The 25,946-nt window shown below is 33.9% G+C and overlaps 1 protein-coding gene across 2 annotated transcripts in view; it reads right to left on the bottom strand.

Moving 5' to 3' along the window:
* The window catches only part of ATRNL1 (attractin like 1), a 772,750-nt gene that overhangs the window by 663,672 nt on the left and 83,132 nt on the right, over positions 1–25,946 (bottom strand). For both annotated transcript variants that reach the window (XM_025917756.2, XM_086680957.1), the window contains exon 9: positions 7,285–7,468. In XM_025917756.2, the coding sequence (XP_025773541.2) occupies positions 7,285–7,468 (184 nt within the window). The remainder of the gene's footprint in view (positions 1–7,284; positions 7,469–25,946) is intronic.

Below are 25,946 nucleotides of genomic sequence, written 5' to 3'. Positions count from 1 at the left end.
GTAGGTTGGTAGCAGCAATGGCCTTGGGTGTCTCTGAACTTTTATGTCTCAATCCTTTTCTAACAATGGCAAAATAATGTATTTTGGTGACTATACATTAAAACTCACCCTTCTTTCATTATTACAAATTATCATAAACCACTAGATTGTAATAGTAAACCTGTGAGGTCAAATCACAGATTTCTGTTTTTTAAATAAACTTTTATTAAGCACAAAATATATATATCATACATATTATATTACACAAATTGTAAGGATATAGTTCAATGACTTATCACAAAGTGAACACATACGTGTAACCACTTTAGAAGCTTCCCTGTTGCTTATCCCAATCACTACTCCATTCTGCTTAGCCTAGACAAGACAATCCCTATCATAACTTCTAAAACCATAGATTAGTATTTCCTGGTGCTAAACTTCACTTAAATGGAAACATATCATATTCTTTTGATTCTGACTTCTTTTGGTCAACATTATTTTGGTGAGATACAACTGCATGGATGCACAGAGATGATTCTTTCATTTTCATTATTGCATAGCATTCCATTGTAAGAATATATCTTCTCCATTGGAAATGATGACAGTTCACTCGTTTCCGATTATTGATTATTACAAATAATGCTGTCATGAGTATCCTATATGACTATAGTGCAAACACATATGCATTTGTCGGATATATAACTAGAATAACTATTTCAACAGATTCATACATTCTATACATGAGTGTGAGTGTATTGAAATTTAGCATAAGCTGTCAAAAGTTAGTGCCTCTACCAGTTTCGACACACTTGATATTAGCAGTTTTATAAATTTCAGCCACTTAAGCGGATATGTGGTGGTACTTCAATGTTGTCTTGAATTGTTCTAGTGACTAATAAGGTTGAGCAAAATATGTATTTTGGCCATTTGAATATCCATTTTCGTGAAGTACCCATTCAAGACTCTTACACATTTCCTATTATCTGACATTTTATTGATTCTTAGTACTTATCTACTTCTCTGATTTCTCTTTCAAGGAGCCAGTCCTTTTTGTTTGGCTTTATGTGTTGCAAATACCTCCCCCAATGCAACCTGCCTTTTCACCTTATTTTTAGATATTTTTAGATGTATATAGTTCAGTTTATCATTTCTCATTTACTAACAGTATCTAATTGTATCTTAAAAGTCTTTTTTGTCAATGATATAAAGATATTTGCCCATGTCATCTTCTATAATCCTTATCATTTCACCTTCCATATTTAGATCTACCACTGATGTCAAACTGATTTTTGTGTCTGCTATAAAGTAGGGCCTGTTACTCATTTTTCAATTGTATATCTTATTGGCCCACAATAATTTATCATAAAAACATCTCTGTAGTTCAACTTTCTTATAAATTAAATGTCCATAAATGTGTAGGTCTGCCTGTGGAATTCCTACTTGCCACATCGGTCTACTTCTTTATCTTTGCAACAACATTTAAATACTATAGCTTCAAAATCAAGAGATTTGGTAGAGAAGTCTTCTAGCTCTGTCCTTCTTAGTTTGTTTCAGCTATGGTTGGTTGTTTGCATTTTCAGATAAATTTTAGAATATGCAGGTCTATTTCTAAATATATATATATATATATATATATACATATATATATATGGCTGTAATTTTGTTTGGGATTACATTAAATTTACATATCAATTTGAGAAAACAGACATATCTACAATATTCGATTTTTCAATCAATTATAATATATCCTTTATTTATTTAAGTCTTATTTATTTCTCACAATAAGGTTTTAAAATTTTTGTGTAAAGTTCCTGAATACATTTCACTGCATTTATTCTGTAGGTGTTAACGCTCTTATGGTAACATAAATTGTACTGCTTTTAAGTTACTGTTTTCAAATAACCAACTTTGTTAACTTTTTTAGCTATACAGATCATCTTCATCACGTTTCTTTTCTATTTCATTAATTTATATTCTTATCTCGTATTCTCTTCCTTTTCCCTATCTTTATTTACTTTATCCTTCTTTTGGGATTAATCTGTCCTTTTTCAATTTCTCAAGATTATGTTTACAACACTGATTTTCAGGCTTTTAAAAAATATTTTCTAATAAATGCATTTAAAGTTATAAATGTCCCTCTTGGTGACACCATACACATTTTGATCTGTCATCATTCAGTACAAAATATTTTCTAATTTTTAGTACAGTTTCTTTAACCAATTAGTTTTAATAACTTTATTAGGGGTTTCTTAGTAACTTTTGTGTTCATTTCAATTACTTTGTAGGGTATGAATTTTTTTAAATTTGTCGGGACTTACATTAAAACCCGCCATATGGTATATTTTGGAAAATGTTCCATATGTACTTGAAAAACACTGTACATTCTGCAGTCATAAGATAATATGCTCTCAAATATCAAAGAACACAAATTTATTCATTCAGCTGTTGAAATCATATACATCTTTACTGTTTTTTTGTGTTTTTGTTTTTTGTTTCCTTATGCTGAGTTACCAAGGTAAAGGCATTAAAAATATCTCAGTATGACTTGTCCCTTTTATTCTGTCAAATTTTGCTTTATTTAACACAGTATTATAAAGTACATACAATTCACTGTTATATCTTCCAGGTAAATGCCTGATTTAAATTCTTATCTGTCTGATATTAATAAAGCTACACCAACTTTCTTTTGTTTACCACTTGTGTGTCTTTTTTCCATTCTTTTACTTGCAATTTTTCTAAATATTTGTATACTTTGTATCTTTTCTATGCAGCGTGGGCTAGGTTTTGTTTTATACCAAGTCCAAAAATCCTTACCTTCTGGTTGAAATATTTAGTCTCTCACATTTAGTATAATTTGCAATATTTATTTCCTTACACTTAGTGTAATTACTGACTTGCATTTAGTATAATATATAGAGTTAAATACATCATCCTCTTACTTCCTTTGTATGTGTCTCAACTGTACTTTGTTTTTTTCCATTCTTTTTTTATCTTCTTCCAAATCCAGTAACTAGTATTCTCATTTTCCCTTCTATTAGTTTGTTAAATATGAAGTTTTACTTTTATTTTTGTTACCTATTGATTACAATATAAATCTTTAGTTATTGTCTACTATAAATTAGTTCTTTTATCCATTCCCACTTATTACAAAAACCTCAATACTTTGAACACCACTTACCCTTCTCCCTCACTTATGTTTTGTTATTATCATGCATTTAAGTTTTTATATCCATTTAAGCCTCTATTTTGATTATAGTTTAATTTAATGAATAACCACTTCAATTTACTCTTAATTTCTCTATTCCTTCTAGTATCTGGGATCATTTTTCTTCTACTTCAATATCATTTCCTTTATTTAGTATTTCCTTTATTGCAGGAAAATACTGTCAAGTTCTTTTGATTCTTGTTTTTCTGAAAATATCCTTATTTTGCTTTCATTTTTCAAGGAAATTTTACTGGGTGCAAAATTTTAGGCTGATGATTATCTTCTTTCAGCAATTTGAAGACACTGTGTCTTCTAGATTTCATTTTTTGAGTTAAGAAATCAGTTGTCAGTCTTAATATTGTTCCTTTAAAGAGAATATGAGTTTTTTTCCCCTTTGACTGCTTTTAAATTTTTCTCTTTATGTTTGGATTTTCATCAGTTTTACCGTGATATTTCTAAATATAAATTTCTTTGTAGCTATTCCCCTTAGTACTCATAGAATGTTTTCTATTTGTGGCTTGATGTTCTTTATCACTTTTGAAAATTCTCAGTCATTAAGATTTTAAATAGTGCTATACATTATTTTCTCTTTTTCTTTCTCTTGACTCCAATTACATACATGTTAGATCATTTCTACAGGTCCCTTAAATTTCCTTCCTTAATATGGGTATTTCTTTCCAACCTATCTTCCATTTCATTAATTCCCTCCTCAGCTTTATCTAAGCTGTTGTCAAACCCATCTAAGGAATTCTTCATTCATTTAATATATTATTCTAAAAAATAAAAACAAACAAAAAAATATATACATTATTCATTTCTATAAACCCCATGTGATTCTTTAGTAAAAGTTTCTACTTGTCTCCTAATGTTTTCTACCTTTTATTTTAAAGTTTCTGTCTGAAAACAGCATTATCCTCTAGCTATGATACTAATGGCTGTTTCATATCTTGTCTTTTTCTAAACCTTATTATTTTTTTTTTATTTTGTCAGATATTGCATGTTGTTTTAAGAAATAATTCGAGGCTCTATACAATATTATCTTCCTCAAGAGAGGATTTACTTTTGTTCTGTCAGCTACTTAGTCTCTAGACAGGTCACCATAATCTAATGATTTAAAGTGGACTTATCCACTCTAGCAGGTTTAGAATTTCAGGGACTAAACCAAGTCTTTAAGTATGTAGTAGAGCCCATCTTCCTTAGCACATTTGGAAATCCAATTTTGGTCCTCCATATTAATTGGCAAAAGCTCTGCTCAATTTCTTAGACAGCTTTCTAAAGAGACAATAGATGCACAAAATCCCAGTCTTACCTCCCTTGACATAGATGTTGACCCACAAATTCTCACTGCCTTGATAATTCTCAGATGCCTAAAAAGATGTAATTCCTAATTTTTCTCAGTGGAAATAATATTCCAAAATAATCCATTTCACCAATGAAAAAGAACTCCAAACACACATTTACCATCACTTCAACAAAGCAGCCTATCTACTAAACCATATCCACTAAAAAATGACACCAGTTCTGGGTGATAAAAACTTAAAATCAATCTGTACAATGCACATATTTGCTCTCACATATATATACTAAAGTATGTATCAGGCTTATTCATCAATGATATAATTTAAAAAATGTTTTAGGGGCGCCTGGGTGGCGCAGTCGGTTAAGCGTCCGACTTCAGCCAGGTCACGATCTCGCGGTCCGTGAGTTCGAGCCCCGCGTCGGGCTCTGGGCTGATGGCTCAGAGCCTGGAGCCTGTTTCCGATTCTGTGTCTCCCTCTCTCTCTGCCCCTCCCCCGTTCATGCTCTGTCTCTCTCTGTCCCAAAAATAAATAAACGTTGAAAAAAAAAAAATTTTTAAAAAATAAAAAATGTTTTAGATATATAATTGACAAATAAACCTGATATATACTTTAATCAATATATGAGGGCAAATTTAAAATTAATCTAACAAGTATCAAAACTTTAAGAATGCTAAAAACATTAAGAATAACAGAAAAATATTTTAGAGCTCACCAATATTTTTTAAAAACAATGAATAAAAGTAAAACATTAAAGTATTGTGTGTATCTACAATATATTTATAATAAGGTGTTGAAAATAATTTACAAATTATTTTAGTAAATTCTCTTAAAGGTACTCAATGTTATTTGTGCATATACTAATATTGCCAAGATTGATAATTACATTCTTCCATGTAGAAGTTCATTATGGAAATTTTCAGGAAGGGAAACATGTAAAAATCTGAGCAAACTCCATTTGAGTGGTGAGCAACAAGTAACACTCATTTGACTTCATTCAAAGAATACCCATGGTTCACTTTTCTATTTACATCTATTAATATGCTTTGCTGAACATTGCTATAGCCATTATTATTACTGTAAATTATGATGCCTCTTTCTGCAGAAGCAGTTATCTTTTCCTGTTTGGTATGATACAGTAGCTGGAACATATGCAAAAATATGTTAAGCAGATTGATAATGCCTTAATCACTAAATCACAATTCCTCTTGCTATCAGAGCAAAAATACAAAGAGGAAAAGTTGGAAATGTTAAAATAGAAAGTAAAATGCAATGTATAACTTATATAAAAGAAAAAAGTGATTTATTCATTTTATTATTCATAAAAATATAAAGAATAACAATGTATTGATTAGACAAAAAATAATAAAAATTAATAAAATAATCCAAAGGAAGTCTTACCTTTTTTTTTTAATTCCACCTTTCTTTTTCAAAAGAAAAAAATTAGAATATATGTTTGAAAGTGAAGGGGGTAGAAAACAAGTCAAAATTTGGTGAAAAATTATATTTCATTCAAATACATATGTAATTTCACGATGAAAGTTTAAATGAATGTGTAGTGTCTAAAAATAACAGAGTCATCTCCCAGGTTTTACAAAGGTAAATATTTGAAAACAACAAAAGTCCTATTTTTTTTTCATGTTTATTTATCACTGAGAGAGAAACAGAGCCTGGGGGAGGAGCAGAGAGCGAGGGAGACACAGAACCCAAAGTAGGCTGCAGGCTCCCAGCTGTCAGCACAGATGCGGGGCTCAGACTCAGGAACCATGAGATCATGACCGGAGCCAAAGTCGGATGCTCAACCCAACTGAGCCACCCTGGCACCCCAAAAATTCTATTTTAAAACTCATATACATAGAAAAAATAATAACTGAAAAATTAATGAACAGTATTTCCAACATAAATAGAACATTATGGTTATAAATAGACAATATACTAAACAGGAAACTCAAGTGGCAAATGAACACATAAAAAGATGCTTAGTCACTGTAGTAATCTGGGTATGCACAATAAGTATCCATGAGATAGCATTCACATCCATTGCATGTGTAAAAGAAAAATCGTCTCACAATTACCAAATGTTGGTGGTGATATGAAGAAACAGGTACATTCACACCTAGCTGGTGAAAGTATCCATTAACACAGTGACTTGGAGTGCAATTAGGCAACATTTGGTAAAGTTGCTGTAAATATGCTCAGACTCAACAATTTCACTTTTAACTATCTATACACACACACACACACACATACACACACACACACACACACACACACACACCCTACAGAAACTCTTGCATATCTGCATAATAAAACCAGTATAAGATGTACAATGGAACACTGTTTATAACAACAACAATCTACCTAAATGCACAAGCTCTGCATGTCATAGGAAATTAGATGATGAAACTGAAGAAATGCTTTTAAAATTTGCAAATGACATTAAAATATGAATGCAAAGAAGAAAAAAAATCACAGGGCAGATATCAAAGCTCAGCGTTACATTGGTAAGCAAACTTGCTCATCTGAATTGAACATATCAGTCCTTGTAAGTAATGCATACAGAATTAGCATATCTATGTAATCAGGAAACATTTTAAAGTCAATCATTTAAAGTGATAATGACTACATAGAAAATGTGTTATTTCATACCTTTGCTATACAAGAGAATTTCATTAGTTGAAATAAACAGGGAAAAAGAACAAGAATGCTTCCCTGAAAATATTTAATAAACGCTACTACTATACAAATATAAAATGTAACAGTGACAAAGTTTCTCACCATACTTTTACCCAATCTACTCACCAAGTCTTAGTGTTAACTTCATACTTATAAAGATCATCCACCAATCCATATTTATTGCCTGGTAATGCTTTATAGCCTCCGTGAACATAAATGGATTTTGTTATTTCATCATACACACTGGTATGGCCATATCCACCTTGAACAATAGCTCCTTTAGTTTCTGGGACAAGCCACGTGTTTGATGCTGTAAGAGAATGAAGGTAAATCATGAACTTCAAGGAGCATTTAAAAATATAACTACTATATCACCAAACTACCAAGTAAATTCTAATACCACATTTTTATAAGTAAATTAAATATAACCAAATATTCATTTACTCCAAAAACAATTATTAAACATATGCTAGTTACTATGTTAAGCACTAGAGATCAAAGTTGAGTAAGGCTGGTCTTTCTGTAGAAGAAATTGAAATATTGAAAATGCCAAATTTTTGGATGTACAATAGAAAAAGGAAAACTATTCGCACATTTATTTCTGTATTTGTAAATAACCCTGAGAAAAAGACTAACAGTTTATGAAAGCCTACTATGTGACAAGCTCTGAATTAGTCACTGATGTAACAAAAATTTAAAAAGATATGATCCCCACCCTTAAACGATTTTTAGCTATGTGATGGTCCACCATGTCTTGGTTATGAGCCCCACCCTCCCTTCTACAGACTCTTCTGTATTGCTGATGAAAACCTAAACAATAAATTTCCAAGACATCCTTGATAGCTGTATTAACTGATAGGTTCCACCAAGGGGCGTACTGGTGAAAGATTAGAAGGCAAAAATAACAAAGACTTTCTGCCTTCATCCGTAGCAACAGGAACAGGCAGATGACTACAGAGGATAACAGCAGTGGTGACTTTATAGGCATAGCAGCAGGGGTAGTTCCTGCTCAAGGGCAGCGGGGACGCCTAGAGTAGCTTAGTGACAAATGTGGTAGGTATGTAGCAGCTTCCAGATTTTGGATGATCCCCCTCCCTTTGGTGTCTCTAATACTCTTGTAATTAACTCACCGTATTAAATCCCATTCTGTTTGCTATATCTGAAAGGCACTTATTTCTAACTGCAAATTCACTGATGCAAGCATCAATCATACATGCAAGGCATGCTTTTAAGAATATGCAGATAAACAAAACACAGATCCTTGGCCTTAGATAATTTTAGATTATAAAGAGCAACTATATAGAAATCTGTCATTGGTCCTTAGGTATTCACCCAGACCACACTTCTATCTTCCCTCTAACTGGCCATCTAAACTTTGGCATTGTAGGGACGCCTGAGTGGCTCTGTCGGATAAGCTTCCGACTTCAGCTCAGGTCATGATCTCGCAGTTCACGCGTTCGAGCCCCACATCCGGCTCTGTGCTGACAGTCAGAGCTTGGAGCCTCCTTTGGATTCTGTGACTCCTTCTCTCTGCCCCTCCCTGACTCACATTCTAACTCTCTCTCTCTCTCTCAAAAGTAAATAAACATTTAAAAATTTTTTTTTGTAACTTTGGCACTGTAGACAGCTCAACTGAAAATACTCAAATCAAGTAATATAAAATAAAGATGATCTTAAAAATCATTCACTTTTACATAATTCTAAGGTGGTGAAGAAAGTGATACTTCAATGGTCATAAAATATAGAAATATCAAAAAGGAGTCACTAAGCCAATTTTAATTGATAAAACAAAACACGTAAAAAAATCAGAGTATATTTATAACTAATGAGTATTACATTTTGGAGGTAATTTCAAAAATATGACATTAATAATAACTTATCAAAAATAACTTGAAAAATATTCTTTAACCACTATTAAAGCTCTACTCCTATAGTCCAATTGAAGGTTTCCATATTTTTATTCATTCTCTTTTTAATAAAGATAAACATTCTTCTTACCAAAAAATAATGTAGAAAGAGGTCTTTAATGTAAAAGTGAATATGACCTTCTCTCCCAGCCTATCTAGAGATATTTTTCACAATTTGTTATGTTCAGACCACTTTCAGACTGTAATTCTAAATATTTTATTACACACATACAAAACACATTTAAATTACAAATATGTGTATACAGACCTATAAATACTTGTACCAAAAAAATCATGCTATCTTACAACTATTTTTTCAACTATTTTTTCACTTAAAGCAACTGGTACAATTCTTCTATGACCCATTTATTATTTTTCAACAGTTAAATTCCACTCTATTAATGATACATAACTCATTTAAATAACTCTACACTATGACTCATTTGGGTTTCAATTTGTTCCTAGAAACAATAATGCAATAAACAACCCTGCAATCAACTGGAGCATCGTTATCTAATAAAACACATACTCTGTCTCAAGAAGTACCTCATTATTTCATGTAATAATAACCCTTTGAAAGGTTTATTATTGCTTTCTCTTCTTTACAGCTGAGGAATTTTAGAGTTAGAAAACTAAGTACCACACCCCACTAAGTACAACAAGCAGACTCTGGAAACAGTGCACAAGACAACCAAAGGAGAAATCTGAAAAGTGTAAAGGTAGACTGGTTAGGGACTCCAGGACTAGAAGACAAGTGTCTCCTCACCCGTCAACAGAAGAAGGCTATGCAGGCCCCACATTTCTCAATTCCCCAACCTAGCAATAAAAAGGGGACTCAGGTAGGCTTATTCCTCCTCAAAACTGAGGTTTTTGAGGAGGAAAATCCTAGACGACCCTAGCAGCAACAGCAAGAGGGACCCAGCAAACACTGTTTAAAATAAGCAAACAGGGGCGCCTGGGTGGCGCAGTCGGTTAAGCGTCCGACTTCAGCCAGGTCACGATCTCGCGGTCCGGGAGTTCGAGCCCCGCGTCAGGCTCTGGGCTGATGGCTCAGAGCCTGGAGCCTGTTTCCGATTCTGTGTCTCCCTCTCTCTCTGACCCTCCCCCGTTCATGCTCTGTCTCTCTCTGTCCCAAAAATAAATAAACGTTGAAAAAAAAATTAAAAAAATAAAATAAGCAAACAGAGAAAGAGTTCCTTTTCCCCACCAGATCGAGACTGGAAAGGGAGATCCCACAAGACCTGAAGGATAAACCTAAACAGAGTGACTGCCTGCTAAAACAGAAAGAAGATTTAAATGGGACCCAAAGACTCCCAATATAATAGCAAAATATCCAGGATACAATAATAAAAAAAAATCACTTGTCATACTGAGGACCAATAAAATCACAACTTTAATGAAAAAAAAAAACAAGTGACAGTAACACTGAGATGTTGAAATTACTTGACAAGAATTTTTAAGTAGCCATGATAAAACCATTCCAACAAGCAATACATGTTCTTTTGAAACAAACAACAAATCTCAGCAGAAAGAAAGAATAGAAAGAAAAGAAAGAAAGAAAGAAAGAAAGAAAGAAAGAAAGAAAGAAGAAAGAAAGTAAGAAAGAAAGAAAGAGGGGCGCCTGGGTGGCGCAGTCGGTTAAGCGTCCGACTTCAGCCAGGTCACGATCTCGCAGTCCGTGAGTTCGAGCCCCGCGTCAGGCTCTGGGCTGATGGCTCAGAGCCTGGAGCCTGTTTCCGATTCTGTGTCTCCCTCTCTCTCTGCCCCTCCCCCGTTCATGCTCTGTCTCTCTCTGTCTCAAAAATAAATAAACATTAAAAAAAAAAAAATTTAAAAAAAAAAAAAAAGAAAGAAAGAAAGAAAGAAAGAAGAAAGAAACTTAAAGGAAAAAGAGAAAAATGCAGTAACAAACAGAAACGCTATGTACAGGCTCAATATTACAGTGGAGCTAACAGAAGACAGGGGATCCGTAAATTTGAGGACAAATCAATGAAACAAATCTGAATAAAAGAGAAAATAGACTGAAAAAAAGTTAACAAAATCTCAGAAACATTTTTGGAACAATAACAATTGATTCAACATTCACATCACTGGAATCCCAAAAGAGGAAAAGAGAACATAACTGAAAGAGTATTTAAAGAAACAATAACCAAAAACATCTAAATTTTGTACAAGACATGAACGTACAGATTCAAGAACCTTAGAGAAGTCCAAATAAATACAAGAAACCCACACCACGGCACATCATAAGAAAACTTATAAAAACTAAAGATGAAGAAAAAAAGATCTTGAAAGCAGCCAGAGAGAAATGACACATTACTTACAGGGGTACATCAATGAGAATAACTCTGGATTTTTCATCTGAAACTATAAAGGCCTGAAGGGAGCAGCACATTTTTCAAATGCTGAGAAATAAGAACTGTCAGGCATGAATTCTATTCCAGCAAAATTATCCTTCAGGAATTAAATGGAAAAAAAATACTCTATGAAAAGAAAGAAAACTAAAAATTGTTGAAATGTGGCCCTCTCCTTAAAGGATGGTTAAAGGAAAATTTTTTAAACAGGAATGAAATAATAAAAGAAGGAATGTCAGAGCATCAGGAAAGAAAAATAGAGCAGAAATATGATTACACACAATAGACTATGCTTCTCCTCTACAAGGTTTATAAATCGTGCTTGATAAAGGAAAAAAATATAACATCATCTAATATGAAAGGCAATGATGCTTAAAAGTGGAGAAGGTAAGGGGATGTGAAAGCAAACAAGGTTTCCACACTTCAAGTGAAGTAGTAAAATGTTGATACTGGTACTAGACTCTGATAAGTTACATATGCATTGTTTAACACCCAGATCAACCCCTAAGAAAACTACACAAAGAAATACATTCAAGAATACTATAAGTAAATCAAGGGGGCACCTGGGTGGCTCAGTTGGTTAAGCTTCCGACTCTTGATCTCGGCTCAGGTCATGATCTCATGGTTCGTGGGATGGAACCCTGCGTCAGGCTCTATGCTAACAACACAGAGCCTGCTTGAGATTCTCTCTCTCCCTCTCTCTCTCTCTCTGCCCCTCCCCCACTCATGCTTGCTCACTCGCTCTGTCTCAAAATACATAAATTAACTTCAAAAAAAAGAATACTATAAATCAAGATGGAATTCTAAAAATTTTTCAAGTAATCCATTAGAAACAAGAGAAACAGAGGCATAAGAAACAGCAGAGAGAAAATAAACAATAACACAGACCAAGGCACTAATGTATCAAAATTACCTTAAATGTAAATGATCCATTTACATAAAATCCTAGAAGTAACCTAATTATAGAAATGGAGGACAGATGAGTGATTATCAAGGATTAGAGACGGGAAGGGAGTGGGGGTGGAAGAGTTGTGGGTATGGCTTAAAAGGGCAATGTGAGAGGCACTTGGGTGACTCAGCCGAGTGACCCACTCTCAATTTTGGCTCAGGTCATGATCCCAGGGTCCTGGCACTGAGCCCCTCCTAGCTGAATATGGAGCCTGCCTGGGATTCTTTCTCTCTCCCTCTCCCCCAACCTCCTCTGCTCATACGCGCTCTCTATATAAAATAAAAAATAAAATTAAAAGCGCAATGTGAAGGAGTCTTGTGTGATATAGCTATTCTACACCTTGACTGCAGTGGTGGATACGTGAAACAATGTGCAACAAGACTGCACAGAACTAAACCCATACCCACACAGGCACACACAAATAAATACAAATGAAACGGGAAATCTGGAATAAGATCAGTGAATTGTATCAGTGTCAATATTCAGTTTGCAATATTGTAATACATTTTTTAAAATGTTCCCACTTTGGAAAACTCAATGAAGGGTACATAGGATCACTCTTATTTCTTAGAAGTGTATGTGAATCTACAGTGATCTTAAAATAAAAAGTTTCATTAAAAAATTTTTATTCCCCTTATGAGTAACGGGAAGTTCATCATGAAATACAGTATTTCACTCAACTACTTGTTAAACACTTTTTTAAAAAATTAAAAGTGTGGAGCGCCTGGGTGGTTCAGTCGGTTAAGCGTCTGACTTTGGCTCAGGTCATGATCTTGCAGTCACTGGGTTCGAGCCCCATGTCAGGCTCTGTGCTGACAGCTCGGAGCCTGGAGCCTACTTCAGATCCTGTATCTCCCCCTCTCTCTCTGCCCCTCTCCCACTCATGCTCTATTTCTGTCTCAAAAATGAATAAACATAAAATAAATTTTTTAAAAAATTAATAGTGTAACACTATGATACAGGTCTAACACCAAAATCTGTATTCTAAATATTACGGCAGTTTTTCTCAAGGTTTGGTCACTAGCAATTCAATTAAGGAACCTACAGGTGGTATGGTAGTTTCAAATGAAAAATTAAGGAAATAATTTTTTCTTGTACTCGAAATGTAAAATTAACTATGATTCACATTTTCATTATATTTGTATTATTTTTGCATTTGGAAATGTGCACATACTCAGGGAACCAATTTTTCTTAGTAAACATTCCAAGTAAAAATACTGGTCATCTCAGAAAAAGTATTTTCTTATCATTTGTATGTTATTATTTGTATATGCATGAATTTTGCTTTTAACATAGTAATGTGCTCCACCATATTCCCAATTTATAAAGAGTAGTTCATTAAAGAGAAAAGATAATGATGAAAACAGGTATGTGAATAAATGAAATAACTCCTAATAATACTATAAATGCCAGAAGCAAAAATGAATATGTAGGTGAGGTAGCTACAGGTAGAGAAGGCTGAAGAAATCTGCAGAAAGATTCCCTCAAATCCTAAACTGAGTACTGATCTGCATATGCATAAAAGAAAACTACTTAAAGCCCATGTAAAGAACAACAACAACAAAAGACTAGCAGGCTGAATAACTCTTAGGTTCTCACAGAGGGCTGGGAACAGTTGTGTTAGCAGACAGAAGAAAGACCTCACACAACAGGAGGCATTAGGTAGAGTACAAAAAGGGCTGTAATACTGGAATAAGTTAGTCATAAACTCAAAGTTGCTCTGGGTCCTAACAAACCTCAGAAGCAATCCCCCAAAATGCCTATACTATACCAGATAACTGCATGTCAGTACAAAATCCAACATTCTTTAAAGCCACAACAAAATCCAGCAGCCAACGTGATAAAAATATACCATGTTTGGAATACATTTTTTTTTTTTATTTTTTTTCAACGTTTATTTATTTTTGGGACAGAGAGAGACAGAGCATGAACGGGGGAGGGGCAGAGAGAGAGGGAGACACAGAATCGGAAGCAGGCTCCAGGCTCTGAGCCATCAGCCCAGAGCCCGACGCGGGGCTCGAACCCACGGACCTCGATATTGTGACCTGAGCTGAAGTCGGACGCTTAACCGACTGAGCCACCCAGGCGCCCCAAGAATACATTTTAAAATTAACAAGCATACAGGGCAAAGAAAATATGACCCACAACGAGAAGAAAAATCAGTCAATAGAAGGTGACCCAGAAATAGCACAGAAGATAAAATCAGCAGAAACGAATGTTTTAAAAGCCATTGTAAATACATTCAAATATGTTCAGTAATGTTACAGAAAACATGAACATGGTAAGAAAGAAATGGTAGATAAAAAAAGACTCAAAGAGAACTCCTGAAAATGGAAAAGATAATATCTGAATGAAAAATACATTGAGTAGAGTTAACACAAGATTTGACGCTTTAGGAGAAAAGAAGAGTGAACTTAGGATACAGAAACAAGAGCAATCCAAAATGAAACAACATGAACAAACAAAACACCCTAAAAAACAATGAACGGACTATCAGGGACCTTCTGAAAATATTAAAGAAATCAAATCTAAGTGCAATAAGAGTTCCAGAAACGTGGTAGGTGGTGGGTGGACAGAAATAAAATTTAAATAAATAATTTCTCAAATTCAATTAAACCCATAAATCCACAAAACCAAGAACATTAATGAAATACAAACAGAAAGAAAGAAAGAAAGAAAGAAAGAAAGAAAGAAAGAAAGAAAGAAAGAAAGAAAGAAACCTACACCAAGGACTGGCATGAAGTAATAAAGATGAACAAGCTAAAGAACAAAAATAAGAATTACAACTGACCTCTTATCAGAAAGAATGTTAAGTCAGGAGACAATCAAGTTGCAGATTTTTAAACTAAGAAGGAAAAAAAAGCCTGTCAATCTAGAATTCTCTACCAAAACCAAAAATAACTATCAAAGTAGAATTCTCTACCCAACAAAATATTTTCCAAAAATGAAACTGAAACAAAACTTTCTCAGACAAAAAAAAAAAAAAAAAAAGCAGAAGTGTAACACCACAGACTTGCCCATGATATGACAAAGGAAATTCTTTAAGCTGGATGACAACAACAGCTAATACCAGACAGAATCTGGATTTACATAGAGGAACGTAGAGTGTAGGAAAGCTGGATATGTAGATAAATACAAGACATAATTTCTCATTTCTTGTCTCCCTAAAATGATAACTTACTTACAAAACAAAAAGCACAATTTACTATGCTGTTCATAATATATGAGATATAATATTAGCACAAAGGAAAAGAGGAGAAATGCAGGAAATCCTGAGGTTCTAACACTAAATATGAAGTGGGAGAATATTAAAGGTAGAATCTGATAAGCTAAAGACATGTACTATAGATCAATCCCAACAAAAATAAAACAAAAAATGTACAGTTAACAAATTGATAGTCCTACAGATTCAAGAAGTTGAGCAAATCACAAACAAAATTGAAAGAAACCCACACCTAAACACATCACAATTAGGCTGCTGAAAACTGAAGATAAACAAAACACCTCAGAAGAGGTTAAAGAAAAACAAGTTCAAACAACTGTGATTTTTACCCTAAAAAATGACGGAGGCCAGAAAGAAGAGCCCAACACTTTCTAAAGTGCTGACAAGTAACTGTAACTCAGAATTCTATGACAGGCAAAACTATCTTTCAGGGATGACTGTGAAATACAGAGATTCTCAGATATAGAAAAACCAGGATAATCCATATCCAGCAGCCCCGCTCTAAAAAAAAAATGTTAAAAGAAGCTGTTAACAGAAGACAACTTGGAATGAAGGCAGATAATGTATTACAGGGATCTAAAAATTATAATTGTAAAAATGATGACCAATAACAAAACATTTAAATGTATGAAGCAAAAACTGATAGAACTAAAAAATTAAATAGTTAAATCCACAATCATAAATGGAGATTTCTACATTAGTCTTTCAGTAACTAAGGAAAATTACTAAGACTTGAACAACTCCACCCACCATCACAAAACTGGCATTTATAGAACACCTCGACCACTGCAGCAAAATACACACACATCCTTTTTAATTGACACTTAACATTCACCAAGACGGACCATATTCTCAGCCAGAAGATAAGACTCACAAAAATGTTAACAGCAAAACATACAGTCTCTGACAAGAACTATATTAAACAAAAAATAATGACAAGAAATATACCTGAAAAATCTTCATGTATTTGGATTAAACTAGATACTACTAATCAACCCAAAGAGAAGCCAAAGAAAAAAAATCACACAAAAAAATCAGAAAGCACTTTGAATTAAGTGGAAACAAGAATACTTTTGAAAATATGCAGGATACTGCTTAAGCAGTCAGTCCTTCTCATGGGTGGTTCCTTGACAACAGCAAATGGAATTACCTAGAAACCTTTTAAAAATGGAAGTTTACTGGCACCAATCCCCACATAATGAATAAGAAAATCAGGGGTTAGGAGAGAGCAATCTATTGTAACAACCATCCAAGTGATTCTTACGTATATTAAAGTTTGAAACTGTTGGATAAAAAAGAAATTTATAGCAATAAACACATATATTTAAAAGGAAGAAAAAAGGTCTTTATCAATTCAATGCTCTAATCTTCCACCTTAAAAAGGTAGTAAAACAGAGGGAATAAAACCCAAATAAGAAAAGAAATATAAAAATAAAGCAGTAATCAATAAAAATAGAAAACAGGAAAGAAAAGCTACTTCTTTGAAAAGATCAATAAAGTTGTTTAACTTATTAATCTTTAGTCAACCTGACAAGAGAAGACACAAATTATTCATATCAGATATAAGAAAGGTATCACTACACAGTTTACAAATATTAAAAAGAATAATAAGAATATAAATTAATGACTTTATGCCAACAAATTTACCATCTCAATGATATGGACAAACTTCCAAAATAAACTACCAAGGCTCATTCACAAAGAAATGGGTAACTTGAGTATCTCTAACATTTATTAAAGAAAATAAATGTTATAGTCAAAATCTTTCTGACAAAGAAGGCTCATGAGCCAGACAGTTTCACTGGTGAGTTCCATCAAACATTTGAGAAAGAAATAATACCAATTCTACACAAACTCTTATTATAGAAAATAGAATGGAAGGAAACACTCCCCAAATCACTATCATTACGCAGACTGCAAAATCAGACAAAGACATTATAAAAACAGAAAACTAGTCCAATATCTCTGATGAGCATAAACATAAAAATCCTTAATATTTTTAGCAAATCAATTCTAGCAATATATGAAAAGGATAATATATTATGACCAATAGGGTTTGCCCACAAATGCAATAGTTGTTTAACATCTGAAAGTCAGTGTTATTCACTATATTAAGAAATAAAAAAATATATAATAAAAGGACAAATGATCTTCCCAACAGATGCAGAAAAATTATTTGACAAAATTTAACATCATCGATGAAATAGACTCGGCAAACTAGATTTCCTTGACCTGATAAGAAGCATCTAGAAAGCATACCACTAACATAATAATTAAAAGACTGGAACTTTCCCTCCTAAAATAGGAAAAAAGGCAGGATTATCTGCTTCCACTACTCCTACTCAGCACTGTACCAGAGGTACTGCCACTGAAAAAATACAAAGAAAATAAGTAAAAGGTATACAAGTTGAAAAGGAAGAATTTACTAGCATGATTTTAACACATGATTCTCTATGCAGATAATAAAAAAAGCTACCAGGATTAATAAATGTGTTAAGCAAAGTTGCAAAATACCAGTTCAATATGAAAAATCAATTTCTTTTCTATATACTAGCAATCAACAATTATAAGTTGAAATTTTAAATGCCATTTACAGGCAAACATGATAATCACTACACTACACAAATACCTGCAAAATGCCATTTACAATAACATAAAAATATTAAATACTTACATATAAATTTAGCAAACTGTGTGCAACACGCTGAAAATCATAATACATTGCTGAAAATGTTAAAGACCTAAATAATACTGAAATACACTGTGTCCATGACTTAGAAGAATCAATACTGTTAGACTCAATTTTCCCCTCTATATGTAACTCAACCTCAATTAAAATCCCTACAATCTTTTTTTAAAAGAAATTGACAAGCCGATTCTAAATTTTATAACGGTAATGTAGAGTACATAGAATAGACCAAACTTTTTGAAAATAGAAAAAAGGACAGAGGATTTATACTGCCTGATTTATAAATCTACCATAATCAATAAAGTGTGTTTGTGGAGTAAATATAATGTACATCACTGGATCAAAAAAGAGTCCAAAATTAAAACATATATACAAATGACATTAACCAAGGTAATTCAATGGAGAAAGGAAAATCTTTTCAACAAATGTTATTGGAGAATTAGGATATTAAAAAAAAAACACTCAGTCCTTACTTCATATCATATATGAAAATTAATTCAAACAGATGAAAGATCTGAGGATAAGAGCCAAAACTATAAACAGCTAATAGAAAGTGCAAGAGAAAAACCTTTGTGACCTTGACAAAGATCTATTAGCTAGAACACAAAAACCACAAACCATAAAAAATTGACAATTATATTTTATCCAAATTTAAAATCTCTGCTTTTTAAAAGACACTATAAAGAAGAAATGCATATATTTTTTAAAAAACAACTTTAAAAAAGGAAAACCTGAAAGACAATGAATAATACACATCAATATAAAGAAAGGGAAAAAGCTTAACAAATCAAAATATATTAAAAGGAAATCATAAAAAAAATAAGAACTGAATGAATATGCAAAACAAATCATTAACCTCAAAAGCTGGTACTTTGAAAAGTATTAACATTATCCTCTGCAGAATCTGCTCAAGACAAAAAGAAAGAAGGCTGAAATAAGCCAATATTAGTAATTTAAAGGAGGCATAGCTATAAAATATTCTAAACTTCACTAACAGCATATTATGAAGAACTTTAGGTCAATACACTTGAAGATTTAGATAAAATAGACAAATTCTGAGACAATAATCGAATGCTAATTCTGACAAGAAGAGAGAAAAAAACCTGAGTAGATTTATAACTATTAGATTAATTGAATATCTTGTTTTAAAACCTGGCCACAAGGGAATTAAAAGCAAAAATGAACTACTGGGACCTTATGAAGATAAAAAGCTTCTGCACAGCAAAGGAAACAACCAACAAAACTAAAAGGCAACCAACGGAATGGGAAAAGATATTTGCAAATGATATATCAGACAAAGGGCTAGTATCCAAAATCTATAAAGAGCTCACCAAACTCCACACCCGAAAAACAAATAACCCAGTGAAGAAATGGGCAGAAAACATGAATAGACACTTCTCTAAAGAAGACACCCAGATGGCCAACAGGCACATGAAAAGATGCTCAACGTCACTCCTCATCAGGGAAATACAAATCAAAACCACACTCAGATATCACCTCATGCCAGTCAGAGTGGCCAAAATGAACAAATCAGGAGACTATAGATGCTGGAGAGGATGTGGAGAAACGGGAACCCTCTTGCACTGTTGGTGGGAATGCAAATTGGTGCAGCCACTCTGGAAAACAGTGTGGAGGTTCCTCAAAAAATTAAAAATAGACTTACCTATGACCCAGCAATAGCACTGCTAGGAATTTATCCAAGGGATACAGGAGTACTGATGCATAGAGGCACTTGTACCCCAATGTTTATAGCAGCACTCTCAACAATAGCCAAATTATGGAAAGAGCCTAAATGTCCATCAACTGATGAATGGATAAAGAAATTGTGGTTTATATACACAATGGAGTACTACGTGGCAATGAGAAAGAATGAAATATGGCCCTTTGTAGCAACATGGATGGAACTGGAGAGTGTGATGCTAAGTGAAATAAGCCATACAGAGAAAGACAGATACCATATGGTTTCACTCTTATGTGGATCCTGAGAAACCTAACAGAAACCCATGGGGGAGGGGAAGGAAAAAAAAAAGAGGTTAGAGTGGGAGAGAGCCAAAGCATAAGAGACTCTTAAAAACTTAGAACAAACTGAGGGTTGATGGGGGGTGGGAGGGAGGGGTGGGTGGGTGATGGGTATTGAGGAGGGCACCTTTTGGGATGAGCACTGGGTGTTGTATGGAAACCAATTTGACAATAAACTTCATATATTGAAAAGAAAAAAATAATAAAAAATAAATAAAACCTTGCCACAAAGAAAACTCCAGACCCAGATGACTTCACCAATTTCTACCAAACATTTTTGGGAAAAGTAGTAACAACTGAAAGTCTTCCAGATAATGGAAACAAAATTATACACCAGGCAGCAAATCCAGCAAAACAGAAACGGTTTCTCAAAAAGTTATCTGTAGAAGAGATTACATACAGCTTTACTCTAAAACCCTAGAGGTCTGCACTGCAATTCTCAAAAAAATAAAAACAAAACCAGATAATTAGTAATTGTCTAACATGAGGAAGTTTCCAGTCAGTGTTCAAATTCCTACTTATTTTATAAGCTTTTTTTAAGTTTGTTTGGAAGCAGGATCCAAATGAGATCCATACACTGCAGTTGTCTGATATGTCTATTAAATCTCTTTTAATCTGCACAGTCTCCATCTTTTTTTTTAATTGCCAATGGTTTACTCTTCCACATTTTTTGTAAATTTCTAGGATGAAGGCAAAGAAGTTGTACTTTAATATTAAATGACCACTGACCCAATCAAAGGACAAGATAAGTTAAGTCTTTAGATACCAGAATCATGAATCAATAGTAATGATGGGCTGAAACTCTTTTAATAATAAATGTCAGGCCCTTCACAGAGTTACCACCGTTAAATAAACAAGTATAGGATGGAGTATACCTCCCTTCACAGTAATTGTATAAAAACAAACAAAAAAAAAATAATGAACTAAGTAAAAGTTTTGTTTTCTTTAGACTGTTAAGTCATCACAGTAATATCAGTATAAAATAAAATATATCTAGGGGAAGTAATAGTCTCACATTAGATAAGACACCATGCTCCGTTAGCTCTATTAACTCTGAATAGGTTATTACAAAGTGTAATTTATCCAGAGAGAGTGCTAAAGATAACAAAAGGTCAACTAAGATACTGTGTATTTTATAATTATATAATCCAATCTCCCCTTTTACTAGCTGGGTGTGCACTGGCCACTTGTGTGAGACCTCTGTGCCTCAGTTCCCTTACTTATAGAACTTGAAAAGAATAGTTTATATTTACATGTTCACTTTGAGTTAACATGTGTAAAGTAGTTACCACCACCACCTAGCACAGAGTATAGCCTCAGAAAACGTTAGCCGCTATTCTCATTACTACAAAATAGTCTTTAAATCATTAATATCTGTGTTCATTTAAGGCATTAACAAAAGATACGAATGGAAACCCTGTTCACCTTCAGGGAAGACGGAAGGAAGTAGAGACGCTTGTCTGAAGAATAGAAGGTAAGTGGAAAGTAAGAGATCTCAAAACATCTGCAGGGCCAATATGTGGAAGCATAAGTAATTTGCACCTGTACAGTTCTATACAGTCATGAAAAATCAAGTACAAATTTATAAGATGTGCATATGTCTTCTAAATGGAATTTTTAAAAAATATACAATACGGTGGCTGCCTTGTAAAGGACCAAGATCTCCATCAGTGAAAGAACGTTAAACAGAAAAAGACCTGAATTTTCTGAGTCTTGAATACACATGTAGTGAAATTTTTTAATGTAACCAATGCATATTTTAAGATACAGAATATTCATATAGCTTTTAAACAGTTTTAAAAACATATGATGTAATAATCTCACTTACCAAAACTGAGTCTTTTTATTGTGATATATTCTGAAACATTTAGAAAACATGAAAATATATATATAATCTGAACAGCAGCCTCTGTCATACAGACTAAGCAATTTATTAAAGCAATATTTTACTTATTACATTGAAACTATTTCACTTTATCTAATTAGTCCTGAAAAGTTCTTCACAAATGAAATTCCGTATCAAATGCCAAAACTAATTTAAGACAGTAAAAGTACGCATCTTATGATTCCTATGATTGAATTATTTTTAAAGGAGAGATTTCCTCTATTAAAAATCCCTAATTTCCACCACCTGATACATCTGTTCTATAGATCTGTATTTTCAGACACTAGTGTGCTGAAAAGCAATATCCAATTTACACGACCAAATTTTGAAAAACACGTGATGTTAAGAGCTGAAGAGAAAGTAACATATCACTATCCTTACAGAGAAAAAAAACTAAAAATATATCTCTTGGTTTTTAAATCAAAAGGAAAAAAGTTAAGATAAAATGGCATTAATAATGGCTTCCCAACTACACCTTCCAAATTCTAAAAGCATGAAAAATACTAAAGCAAAACATTAATATTATACTAACCTTGAGATTCACATTGAGATTCTTAGAAAGTTTATGAGGTATTGCTAACCTAAAGTGAAATAAATTTCCCTCAGGACTAACCCAGAATAGCTTTATGGTCCAAGTTAGTAAAACCATCCACATAAGTCCCCTCTGAGATTTACAGATTCCCTAAAAGCCATAATTCTAAGCATAGCAGAAAGGACAAACTGACGTTTCCTTCACTGCCAGAGGAAGTTCAGAGGAACTCTTTGTAATCATCACTTCAAATACATACCCTATATAAACAAATATGAAAAAATACACATCCACTCCTTGTAGCCTATTTTTAGCATTTTATTTGGAAATAATTTCAAGGGTACAAACAAGTTCCGAGAGTAGTCGAAGATTTCCCATATACCCATTTCTCAGATTCATTAATTGTTCATGCTTTGTTCCATTTTATTATTCTCCTTCTCCCTCCCTCTCTACACACACACACACACACACACACACACACACATGCATTTGGGCACACACAAGCACAATAACTGTATACATCATTCCTCTTACCCCTATATATTTTGGTGTATATTTTAATAACAAAGACTTTCTTTTTACATAACCATATTACAGCTATTAATATCAAGAAATTCAACATTTATAGAATGCTTTAATACACATAAATATTTCAGTTTGTAAATTGAGCCAATAATGCCCTTCATAGCATTTTTTCATCCAACACAAAGATACAGTCAGAAGTCACCTACCATATTCAGTTGTCATGTTTCTGTTTTTTTTTTTTTTTTAGAGAGAGAGAGAGTGCATGTATGTGAGTGGCAGGAGAGAGGGGCAGAAGGAGAGAGAATCCAAAGCAGGCTTCACACCCAGCGTGGAGCCTGCTGCGGGATTTGATTCTGTGACCCTGGGATCATGACCTGAGCTGAAACCAGAATTGAACACTCAACTGACTGAGACACCCAGGCACCCCAGTTGCCATGTTTCTTAAGCCTCCTTTACTCTGGAACAATTTTTCAGCCTTTGTCTCTCGTGACATTGACATTTTTGAAGAATAAAACTCTTCCCCTTTTTAAAGACAAAGTTCCTCCTTTGAGGTTTGTATGATACTGCTTAATGATTAGACTCAGGTTTGCAGTCCTCGGTAGGAAACCTGTGACCCATAGACCAAATAATAGCTAGCGGCTCATATTTGTAAATAAATATTTTTGGTACACAGGCATATTTATTCATTTACATATTATCTATGGCTTGCTTTCAAATTTCACTGGCAGAACTGAGTGGATGAAACAGAGACTGTATAATCTACAAAGCCCAAAATATTTACTGTCTGAACCTGCACAGATGAAGTTTGCCAAGCCTTACTATAAGTGATGTTGCTCTCAGCAGCTATCATATCCAGAGGGACACAATGTGCGATTTCCCATGGTTTGTGATGTGAATTTTGATCACTCAAAGTACTATTCTTTCCTGTAACCTATAAACAATCTGTGGGAAAGACACTTTAATATCATGCATATCTCATCAAAAATCTGTCCCTACCCCCACAGACTTAACATCTATTGAGGATTCTTTCCCAAACCAATTTTTACTACAGTTACGCAAAATTATGATTTTTCAATTCCAGCAATGCCAGTCAGCATTCTGTGTAAGAAACAGGTTTCGCCCCCTCCTCTGTCCGTTGGTCTGTCCATTATCTGTATAAGTTCACAAATTCCTATTGTTTCAAGTTTATAATTTACTACTTTCCTAAATTATTTTGATGCTCAAAGTATCCCAGATTTTACCAAACCCCTTCAAGCTGATTCCTATGTTCTTTTGACAGGACCTATCATTTTCGTGAGCACTTCCTTAATTTGATATAATAAGATATACCAAGTTCATCTTTTTTTTTTTCCTGCCACAACCCTAGAAAGAGCCATTTCTCCAAGGAGCCCTGCTTTCTCTTCTTGGTAATGTTATTAGAAACTGGATCTGAGAATATGGATGATCATTGTGCTCACTACCACGGGGGTGTCTTGGCTTCAAGGCCCTTTCAGAAGAACCTACATCTGGAACTGTGAGCCTGCCTGCCCGTTTGTCTGTCTGTCTACCTACTAATCACAAGCTCTCACTGATACCTCCAATTCCAATCCACCAGGCAGGATTATTCCTTGCCTTCTCCATTTCATATTTGTACCTCCTGCTTTCTACCTTGAGAACTTTAGCTCACATTTTCTCATTTTTTTTCAATCTGGCAATACACCGAAAATAATGTAGAACTGCTTCACCCAAACCTTCAAAGAACAAACCTAAAAAATCTGCTTGCACTTCTTCCCAAATAATGAGGACGCGTAACCAGATGCTGTGTTAAAAAGGCACGTGGATTAGTTCTGCTCTCCTGCTTTCAGTGTGATTGTGTTATTCATCTGAAACATGGTTGAGTTTTGTTTCAGTTTGCACTGTTCTGGAGTTTTCTTCCTTGTTGATTTTTTTAAGCAGATGATCAATATGCTTCTAAAAATCAAAACTACTGAGAAGGATACTTTCATTCCCTACCCTTCCCACACCACTCTCCCCCTTCTTCTGTAGGTAACCAACATCACTGTGTTCTAGTTTATCCTTCCAGTGTTCATTTCTGCTCATATAGGCAGGCATAAAAATATTTTCTGGAGACGCCTGGGTGGCTCAGTCGGTTAAGTGTCCGAATCTTGCTTTCAGTTCAGGTCATGATCTCACGGTTTCGTGAGTTAGAGCCCCACATCTGGCTCTGGGCTGGCAGCACAGAGACTGCTTGGGATTCTCTCTCTCCCCCTCTCTCCCCACTTGCACGCTCTCTCTCTCAAAATAAAGAGATAAAGGATATTTTCTGATTTCCCCTACATCTCTCCACAAAAAGTAGCATGTGATATACACTTTTTTGCACTTGGTCACTTAACATATCCTGTAAATAAATCACTCCATATGATTTCAAAGAGTTCTTCATTCTTTTCTGCAACTGCATAGTATACCACAAATGTGGACGCACCATGCTTTCTTTATACGCCACTCTGTTATGTTTGCACTGAAGGAGTTTCCAAATAATGTCACAAGGAATAACTTTGTCCATACCAATTTTTTTAAATGTATTTTTGCATTTCTGAAGATATAACTGAAGCATGAATTCCTTGAAATGGAATTGGTATGCATTTTTGTTAGATAAATAGGTGGGGGGGTTTGTTCCTACATTAGTGACCTTCAAGAATGGTTTATAGTTTTCTCTAAAGAAAGTTGAA

The sequence above is a fragment of the Puma concolor genome, chromosome D2, assembly GCF_028749965.1.
Source record: "Puma concolor isolate L17-30 chromosome D2, mPumCon1.1.hap2, whole genome shotgun sequence".
NCBI lineage: Eukaryota > Metazoa > Chordata > Mammalia > Carnivora > Felidae > Puma > Puma concolor.
This window is presented reverse-complemented; position numbering and strand designations above follow the sequence as displayed.